Source organism: Grammomys surdaster, unplaced genomic scaffold (assembly GCF_004785775.1).
Source record: "Grammomys surdaster isolate TR1022 unplaced genomic scaffold, NIH_TR_1.0 100, whole genome shotgun sequence".
Classification (NCBI taxonomy): Eukaryota; Metazoa; Chordata; class Mammalia; order Rodentia; family Muridae; genus Grammomys; species Grammomys surdaster.
Window position 1 is genome coordinate 9,646,379 of NW_021604579.1, and position 10,983 is coordinate 9,657,361.

A 10,983-nucleotide genomic window follows, 5' to 3' on the forward strand; every position below is an offset into this window, starting at 1 on the left:
CCCAGAGGAAGAGGCCTCCCAGGAGCTCTAACCCGGGCAGTATCTTAAGTAAGGAGACAGCAACAACTGCCCCAAACAGGGAGGAACTGGGACCCATTGGGACCCAGGAATTCACTCCTGACCTAGAGCACTGGTTTCTTCCTGTCTGCGCCCGAGCACTGAGCAGATCTTGGGCCCCAGCTCTAACCCCAGTAGTAACACTGATCCCACACAGTTCTGAGACAACCAAGATAATAGAAAAGACAGGCTCCAGTCAGAGACAGGGCAGGTAGTACTAAGGAGATCCAGATGGCAAAAGGCAAGTGCAAGAACATAAGCATCAGCAACCCAGGGTACTTGGCATCATTAGAACCTAGTTCTCCCACACTTAGAAAGTCCTGAATTCCCCATATCACCAGGAAAGCAAGATTGTGAAAATCAAATCTAAACATTATTATAGACACAGTAACCCAATGTTTACTCATTTTGAACCAAAGTAATAAAAAGATATAGTGTGTGTATGTGTGTGTGTATGTACATGCACATATGCACGGGTGTGGAAGCAAGAGGTCAACAGTGGGCATCTTCCTCAATCACTTCCCTAATATTTGATTTTTAAAAAAGCATTCTGATTCCATTTACACAGAAATATGGTAACTAAATAAAGTAGCATTTATCAAAATAAGCATTAGGAATGAGGATATGTGTATTTAATACATATACATTATACGTATAATCTGTAAAGTCAGCTATAATTTTTCTTTACATACCTCTGCAGGTCAACTATTTCATTGTTAAGGGTATCTAGTTCCTTAATAGCAGAGAAATCTGCAACAGGACTTGATCCAATAATGTTCTAAAAAACAAAAAATTCACAGTTAAACATTACTACTATAAATGCTAAGCACTAAAAATGCTAAAAGCTATACAGAGAAACAAGGTATTTCATTTTGCTAATATATATATATATTTGTAATTATGCGTGTACTTGTAAATTAAGAGAGTTCCCTTATAATCTCCAGAAAGCTATTATGGCCCCACACCTCAGACCCCATTGCCTTTGTAATGTGATCCTAGTCTACCCAGAATTCTGCAGTAAATAAAACACATGCTAGATTAGAAATGAATTCTTCTACTGAGATGTGTTATTTATCAGCAAGAGGGATGATGACTTACATCCATTTACATCATCTGGCACACAATAAGTATACAAATATTGTTGAATCTCAGAATTATAATAGTGGTTGATTTTATTCAATTCAACAAATACTAACTTTTGTTAAATGCTTTTAGTATCTACTCTACTTAACCTAAAACCTACTAACCAACTGCTCAAACATGCTCTGTAATAATATTACTATCACTACATACATAACTGTATATATGGCATCTTTCTATCATATTAATGCTGTTTTGTTTTAAGAGACTTTTAATTCTTTCTCTTTCTGTGTGTGTGCACGCACACAGACACGTGTGTACACACCATAGAGACCAGGAAAAGGTATCAGATCCCCTGGACCAGGTGGTTGGAAGCAGTGTGACATGGGTGCTGGGAGTCAAACTCCAGATCCTCTCCAGCAGCAACATGCACACTTAACTGGTAAGCCATCTCTCCAACCCATTTTGGTTTTTTGAGGCATGGTCTCATTTACCTAGCCTGGCCTTGAACTTGCTAAGATAATGGTGACCTTGAATTCCTAATCCTCCTGCCTCTGTCCACAAGTGCTGGGGTTACATGGGGTGCTAGTGTACCCAACACTTGGTTTTCATTTAATAAGTAATATTAAATATCAGAATTGGTTATCAAATGTTACTTATAGACACAAAATCTAGGCTTAATCTAGATTCTGTCACTTTGTTAACTATATGCTCTTCACCAGAAAAATGGAGAAATTAATCTCTGCCCTGCCTACTTAGGTCAAATAAACGCTTTTCTTCTTTGAACTCCCATTGATGTCTTGTTTAGCTTTTTAAAGTCAGAACAAAAGGATAATTGATCCTTTAAACACCTGATTTATACAAACTATTACAATCTGATTGACAAATAACAGAATCATCAGATTTTGGAAATGGTAAAACTGAAACCTAACTGTGTGGAACCTAAGATATATTAGTGATCTCATTAGCATAATATAAAACTGTGTATTACTACTAATGTATGTCACCAAGACAGAAGAAGAAACCTGAAGGTTCCATAATATTCCATAATATTCCATTTCCTCACCCTTATAAAATCATTTAACGTTTATCAAGCCCATCAATCAGTTCTCAAAAATAGTCTGAAAAGTAGATTGGGAGGTCAGTATTAACTTAATGCAGAGCTGAGGAAACAGACCAAGTGACTGCTCAAAGGTGAACCTGGTTATGAATTTTACCAGAAGTCTTCTAAATATATTAAAAGGGTCATTTCATAACATGACCTTTGGCATCTGCTTGCCAAAATAATTTAGAAAACATTGTGCTAAAAGAAAACATGGTAAACAGGTCGATTAAATTTGACAAATAATTTCTTCTATGTTTTTAATATCACGCTGCCTGTTAGTATTGAATTGTTTTGACTATAGCATTAAAACTCATCTATATGGTCTCAATTAATTAAAATTCTAATTTTATGTTGGTAACAACTTTACATCAAACATACTTCTCTCGAAAGGGGTAGTTGAGACAATGTTTCCCCCTACGTAGCACAGGCTATTCTTGAGGTCATTATATAGCCTAGGCTAGCCTTAAACTTACTGTAAACTTCTTGCCTTAGCCTCTGGAGTGCTGAGGTTACTGGTATACATTGCCATAATGATTCTCAAAAACAAAAACAAAAACAAAAAAAAAAACCTTAACTGTTTTACTAAACTCCACTGATATACAGACTGTTACTGATGCCATATTGAATTAAAAATTTTAAAGCAGATTTCTGCATGAGACAGTTATTCACTAAGTTTTAGCTTTATTTAAACTTGACCTGTGGATTAGGATGAGTCAGTCAGCCAGGCAAGTGAAAAAGATGGAAAAAAAATAGCACTTGATCTCACTTTCATCACCATGAGTAACTTCTATCCCTTAAATTGCTACTGAGAAGTGTTCTCTCAGAGGTGCAAGTATACCAGAAAACACATGGTTTCCACACCTCTTCTGTCACTCCAACTTTAAAAAGTGGCTCAGATTTGAGTCTTTCCTATTAAAATACCAACAGATAAAAAGATAAAGTTAAACAAATTAGTTTAACCTCAAACAAATTAGAAAGTGGTAGCTTTATATGGCTAGAATGGCCATATAAATACATGCAAGCAAATACAGAACCATCCAGCTAAAGTTATACACAGCATGTGAAGGGCACACATAGAAAAATATAGCATGCCCTTCTTTAAAAATTATTTTATTCATTTATTTGATTTTGCATTGTTTTTTATGTGTATGAGTGTTTGCTTGCCTACAAGTCTGTGCACCAAGTGTGTAGGTGGTACCTATGGGGACCAGAAGAGGGTTCTGGATCCCCTGGAAATGCAGTTATAGGCAGTTGTGAGCTACCGTGCATATGAGTCTAGGAATCAAATCCAGATCTTCTGGTAGAGCAGCCAGTGCTCTTAACTGCTAAGGCATCTCTCCAAACACCCCTTCTGGTTTAATTTTTAAGCGTATGAGTGTTCTGACTATATGTCTGTAAGTGTACATGTAGTACTGGTGGAGGCCAGAAGGGGTGTCAGCTACCCCTGGAACTGGAGTTACAGACAGTTGTGAAGTCACCATGTGAGGCTGAGAACCAAAACCTGGATTCTTAGGAAGAGCAGTCCTTGCTCTTAACTGCTGAGCCATCTCTTCAGTCCCACATGTACCTTTCTTAAAAATATTTTCTCTCTCATTTTGTATATTTCATAAGTCTCACTTTAGTGATTTTGAGTGGATTAAAGAGTCCAAGGAAAGCAAGCCACAGTGCATGCAAGGATCAAGTGACATGTGATAAAAGCATGCTATCAACTGTTTTCATTGTTAACTTTGCTGCATTAAAAAAAAACACTCTAATTTCAAAATGCATCATATAAATAAAACTGTACTGCTAAAATACAACAACAAAGACAGCATAAAATAAAGCTCTAACCTTGAGAGAGGAGAGTTAAGAAACTGACAGTACAAGAAAGGCGAAAGCAGAGTGCTGCAGAATGGAAAAAACAGTCCAAACTAGAAAAACACAGAAGGGAGGAGAGCGACATTCAACAAGGATTAGTTGAAGCTACAGAAATACAGTACCTCTTTTTTTTTTTTTTTAAATCAGATTGTAAGGAGAAAGATTATTTAAAAGTTTTTATTTTTTGGTTAATAGATAAGACAACAGTTATATAATACCAAGGCTAACAGTTATGGATCTGGAACCAAGAGACAAGGTATGCTCTAGTGAATATATTTCTGACAAGTCTACTAAATGATAAGCTGGGTAACAGGTACAATCTCAAGTGCCTACTAGCAAACAGATTTGAATGAATAGACAAAATCGACTCAGTTCTGTTCTCTCGGAGACTAGAGTTGATGAGCATTTCCGTCATTAGAGATTAAGAATACAGAAGAAAAACTCTACATAAGTGAAATCTACAATGTTGCACAGCTGAGCAACAGGAACAGAGCAGAAAGCATAAGTAAAAATAAGGACCCTTCATCTTTCTGTCAGAATCACTTTCAGCCTCTCCATAACCTAGAGAACCCATGTCATACATCAAAAAAAGTCTGCAAAAATTCACAAAGTACCCCATCCCAAAACTCATAAAAGTACATTTTTTTTTTCATATATCCAATTCTCAGGACTTGGAAGTGGTGAATTCTATTTAGTTTACTTGGGGGTAGAATCCAATTTTGACTTTTGCTAGGTTAAAACAAAATTTTTAACTGTTATAAAATTAATGAAAAATCCAAACATTTTATTCATATTTGAAAGAGAATACTTAATAGCACACATTTGACAGTTTATGTTATATACAACCCTAAAAACTCACTATAGGAATACTTATACTACAGATGAAAAGAGGATTAAAGATACAAAGTTTGGGTGGGATGTTTTATTTTGTTTGGTGGTTTTTTGGTTTTTTTTTTTTTTTTTTGGTTTTTTTTTTGTGATGAAGCTTCCTTGTTCTGGATTCAAGAATTCTTTAGTGTCAGCCTTCCCAGGAACTGAGACTACAGGCTCAAACGACACTTGGTTATTTAATTTTCAAAGCAACTAAATCCATCGTATGTAAGTCCTTTGGAAGGTCTATTATAGACCAGGATATTGTAAATGTGCTATATTAAAAAGGGGTTCTAGATAAGATAGAAAAAAATTCAAAGGAAATTGTGAATAAAATGAAGATGTTCTGAAAATTCCCACTGCTAATCAGAAACCCAACTAACTTCTAGCTGTTTATATACGAAACTCAGCTGTGTACTTAAGAATGAAGGGTCATTCTATGGCAAAAGCCACATATAGATGTATCCTCAACATACAGGTTTTCTTGAAAGCTATTTTGATGTAAAATTGACACTAACCAATTACTATCTCCTAGATTTTGTTTCCAAATGTGTCTTGTTTTCTGTAAGAATGAATCATCAAGTAAAATCTAACAATATAATTCCTGCAGCTACCATTTCAACTCTATTCATAAAATTAGACTAGGCAAGGTGCATGCCTATAATCTTCAGGAAGTGAAAGCAGGAAGGATCACAAGTTCAAGGTAATTTTCAGCTACATAACAGTGTTCAATGCAAGCCTGGGTTATATGAGACCCTGTTTCAATTTTTTTTTTAAAAAAATCTCTTCAAATTAATATAATAAAGTACAGCTGTATAGTAAGTACACTATTCATATGAATAATGAATAGTAAGGTTGACAAGCTACAGTTCAAGATGTTAATAGAAGGTATATGAGCATCACAGACACACACAAACTACCAACTCTGAGTGCTCTGTCCCTCCAACCTTGTGACTTGACACAACACTTGTCCTTTTCTAGGCCATGCAAGTCTTCTTTGATGTTATCTTACCTTTTGTAAACTGGACCTGTCAGATGGTGGAATCATCTCAGGAGTGAGAATATGAGGAGGGTCAATGCCTTTTATTAACTTCTGATTGATTAAGTGAAAAGCCAAGGCAAACTGGTCTTTTGAAAGCTTCCCACAGTCCTTTGTGTCACACAGTGACCTATACAAATAAAGCAGTACAACAGTGCTACAGTTATTAACTCCAAAACTCCAGAAGAAAAATATGATTGTAACTTTTTAAAAACAATCAGCTAAATTGCAAAAGACAGATAGATAACAGCTTGTTCAAAATCTACATAAATGTTATAGAGGTGGACCAATCAGATGCTGAAAAGATCAACAAGGCTCAGGAAACATCATGGGAGAAAGAGTAGGAAAAAAAAGTATAAACGGGAAGCTGGAGAGGGGTGCTGTGAAATGCTGTCTTCTGGATGTGAATAGCTATTGCATTCACAAACACAGCAGTTGTGGTTACCTGTACAAGCCCATCAATACTTCGACATGAACAAGAGAGGGGTACATGAGGCCCCACCCTTACCTGAGGCAGTTAATGGCTCCAGAGGAAAGGAAGTCATATTCCTTTAGTGAAGTAGTCACTGGTAAATTGCACATTCTCCAGTAAATAATCCTACACCCATGTACATGCAAGCAACTCTAATTAAGCCCAAGAGAATAGAAAAAGCAAACAAATAAAAAGATAAAAGTTAAAAGGAGATAGGTTGTAAGAAGAGCTCAGAGAATGGAAAGGTGGTAAGAGAGAGTAATGGAGTGTGTGAGTGATCAAAATATATTAAATACATGTGTAAAATTGTCAAATAATGAATTTTAAAAAATTTTTAAAGAACACGTGTACATATTCAATTCTATGAACACATACAGCCATTCTGAAGCTATGGAATTTTTGCTTACATGCCTCTGCACTTATCCAATACAAAAAATTAAAAACCCACGACAGAGTTAAAACTAGAAACACAAGTTTTATACCCTCTTTCATGACTCAGTGTTCTTTACCTGCACTCTGTCTTCCCTCATCACCCTTTCCTGTTTTCCTTACTACACGTGACTCTTACTATTCCCAGATGTGTATCTATTCGCACAAGTACATGTATATGGTACAGGCAAGGACCCACAAAGAATACGCAGGATTTTTCTTTCTGAGATTAAGTAACCTCAATATTATACATCTATTTTCCTACAAAGATATTTGTATTCTTGTTTATTGCTGCTCTATTCTCTGTAGAATGAAATGGGACCAACAGACCTCCATCAACAGATAAACAGATAGCAAAAATTTGTATATATATAAAAATAGAATACTATTCAGCATTAAAGAAAAATGTAATGTGTGTGTGTGTGTGTGTGTGTGTGTGTGTGTGTGTGTGCATAGGGAAAGAAGGGAGGGAGGGAAGGACAGAGACATAGAAACAGAGACAGACAGATAGACAGACACACACAGACTGGCTAAGACTCATTTATTCCAGGCCGATCTTAAAGTCATTGCACAGCCGGATAGAATGTGATCTTTGGATCTTCCAGCTCCTTGGGTCCTGTGATTGCAGATGCAGGTTGCCACACCCATTTATATAATGGAAGGGATCAAACCCAGGCTCTCCTGCATGGGACCTTACCAGCTAAGCTACATCCCCAGCCCTAAAGATACTACTTACTAAAGTGTTAAAATTATAGCCATCTAGACTCTCTACAGAACTCTTAGAGCTGAGGCTGGTATAAACTGAGTCTCCAGTTTACCAACCTAACAAGTGCCTGACACCTTCAGATCCCTAAAGCTTGAGGACTGAAGGGTTGTTTGGTTGTTTTTTTTTTTTAATTCCACTTTTGAATTTTTGTTTACTATACATATTTCTTTAAATTTGAACTTCCACTATAAAAAAATGAAACAAATAATAATTTATTCACAAAAGTAGTAGAAAATACAAATGTATAAAACTAGAGTTGGCACACAACCACATATATACATTTTTTAAAAAAAATTATTAAAATAAAGTCTTACCAAATGTGGGCTAGCAAGGCAGAAGGTAACCCTGTTTTCAGGAAGGTTTCACGGACCTCCAGTCCAGACACATATCCATCCATATCCTTATCAGTTTTCAGAAATATTTCATCATATTTAGCTTTTTCTGCAGGGGACACAACCCACTAGAATGGGGAGAGAAAGATTCTGTCAAAATGAATCTGACTTTGAAATGAGTACCCATTTGATACTCTTCTTACACACAACAGTATCTATCTCCAACCTGAACAAATCCACCCAAATAACCTTGATGGTAGTACACTGCTTCCCACACACCATAACCAAGCAGTATAAAGGAAAGGCAACAAATGTAAAGTCAGTTAAGACAATTACAGATGCCAAATTAACATTTTTCTTTTAAGTAACCAATGAAGTCAAGCACAATTAAGCCTGACCTATGAATTTCCATACTAACACCAGTAACTGGGAAAACCTGTATAAACAATAACCAGATAATCCTCAAGTTTCATTTTCTATAGTTTCATGCAGCATTCTTGTCCAGAGCTGAACATGCACACGCTGTCATTAGTTGTCTTTACAACCTGACACGAGACAGGTCAGAGGAAGTAAGAATCAATCAGAATTAATAACCTGATCTGAAGAATCTACAGATTAAAAACAATTATGACAGGGCAAGCATGCATGTTAGCACACAGTATCTTCCATCTCCATCTTTAATCTCTGATAGATGAAGGCAAAGCCAGTTAAACATCCACAGGACCTAAGGAGCACCTGCCACCTCTGGGGCGTCATGTTATGCAGGTTTAACTAAAGGGAGTGCAGCATCTCCAACTGCACCTTCTTTCTTTATCAATCATATTCATGCACTTTTGTTAGAGCAAAATCTTTGAACACCGATAGATTTCTACCTGTCTTAATGGTGCTTTGGTAGGTGAAATGCCTACAGGTGGTAAGGAGTGGTAAGATTCCTTGGCTGCTGAAGAGGGGATCACCCACATGGAGCCTGATATACTGACCGTTTTTCTCTTAGAAGGTGGCACCAAGGCTGGAGGCAAGGACATTGGCACAGGTTCTTTCTCCAGTGCACAATATACCAAAAACATGGCCTTAAAGATAAACAAAATGGAGTCAAATATTATTTTAAAATTAGTACAAAATTCACTCACTGAGTTAAGCCCTGTTCAACCACATATCATTTCCAAGATATATTTTATATATGTTTGTTTTTCAGAAACAGGGTATCTTTGTGTAACCTAAGCTGTCCTGGACCTTGCTCTGTAGGCCAGGCTGGCCTCAAACTCAGATATCTGCCTGCCTCTGCCTCCCGAATGCAAAGAAAGTTGTGAGCCACCATGGCCTCATCTCAAATCTTTTTAAAGAAAAGTTGAGAGAAGATAGGAGAAAAAGAGGAAGAAACAAAAGGAAAGAGGAAGAAAAATAAAGACTCAAAGCTAAATAATTCTTAGGAAGAAACACTCAGTAGCAAAAACTTAGAGGCACACCCTTCAATTGAAGTTCTTATAATAGCAAGGAATATGGAAATTTTAGTAGAAAATGCTGTCTATAAAGAAATCTCCTAATATATAAAATGCTCCTAGAAATTAATAGATCATAAACAAATCCAATAGAAAGATGGACAAAAAGTATAAACAACCAATTTCCAATCCCCCAAATGGACACCACAAATAGCCCATCCTTTAACATATAAAAGCCATGCTCAATTTTACTCTTAAACTAAAACTACAGGCTAAAATTATAGTGGGTTAACATTTTGTCTAAGTGGCAAGAATCCCAAGTTTCATATTATACTTGGGAGATGAACTATAGGGAAAGAGGCACTGCCAGACATTGCCAGTGGGCACTGAAGGGTAATAAATGCCACTTTAGCAGGATTATTTGGAGCAGAGGGCAACTAGGTAAAACACAGGATAACTTTGCCTTAAACCACCCTCTGGCCTCAGTTCTAAAGTGCTGGGGCTACACGTCTGAGCCAGAGCCTCACCTAACTTTACACAGCATGGAGATGGTGTATCAGAGGCACTTACATGAGAGGCACTACTCTGTTATCTGTTACCCACCATTCCTGTTAGCATTACTGTCTATCTCCTGTCACTGCTATCTACCACTGGTGCCTTTTTGAAGTCTGTGTACTCTAGTGACTGAGGCCATTTTCTTTGCCTTCTCATTTACCTAAACCTCTACATATGCTGAAGACACTATAATAGCCTAAGTTTTACGCCACTTCTTGGAGAGTTTTTCTTTCCTTAAATTGTCTCCCAAGTAAAAATGAATTATACATATTAATAAACTTATTTTCTGTTTGAGAACATGTCTTTTATTACATGAATCCTAGAAAAGAACTTGAAAAGACTAGAGGAAAAACTAGTTTTTCTCCTCTACAGAACTCAAATCAGTAATATCCTTTTGAAGGGCAAACTGACAACCAAATTGCAAATATAACCTTCCCTTTGGCTCAACCAGCTCACATCTGGAAACCAATACTTACATTTATTTTCCAACATATGAAATGCTGCCTGAAAAATTTTATTAATAACAGCAATTGGCTGCAATAGCACCTGTCTATCAATAAAAGACTAACTTAAAAATTATGGCATACCTATACAATAAAAACATATGAAACAATAATTTAAAAAAAATTAATGAACCTAGGTGGGGGAAGTGTGCTCCTTTAATCCCAGCAGAGGCAAGTGGATTTCTGAGTTCAAGGCCAACCTGGTCTACAGAATTTCAGGACAGCCAGGGCTACACAGAGAAACCTTGTCTCAAAAACAAAACAAAACAAACAAATGATGGGAAAGCATTTTGGGATTGTCTTCACAAATATGTAATTTTCAAAATTTACCAAATTACATACTTAAATTGGAAGCAATCCATTGTATATAGTCTCCAAAACAATACACCAGAAAAAAAATCACAAAGTATTCTATGAGAAAATAAGTCCAATTTCCGCCCCTAGACCAAGCAGAGAGGGGCCACCCAGAACCCCCATTG

At 36.5% G+C, this 10,983-nt stretch overlaps 1 protein-coding gene across 1 annotated transcript in view; it reads right to left on the reverse strand.

Moving 5' to 3' along the window:
• Eps15 (epidermal growth factor receptor pathway substrate 15) overlaps window positions 1-9,071 on the reverse strand; it is a 64,394-nt gene extending 55,323 nt beyond the window's left edge. Inside the window, exons 1-4 of the mRNA XM_028786510.1 lie at window positions 8,988-9,071; window positions 7,990-8,135; window positions 5,982-6,138; window positions 750-835 (exon numbers count right to left, since the gene is read on the reverse strand). Coding sequence (XP_028642343.1) covers window positions 750-835; window positions 5,982-6,138; window positions 7,990-8,135; window positions 8,988-9,032 — 434 coding nt within the window. The 5' untranslated portion in view covers window positions 9,033-9,071. The remainder of the gene's footprint in view (window positions 1-749; window positions 836-5,981; window positions 6,139-7,989; window positions 8,136-8,987) is intronic.
• Window positions 9,072-10,983: the final 1,912 nt, after the last annotated feature.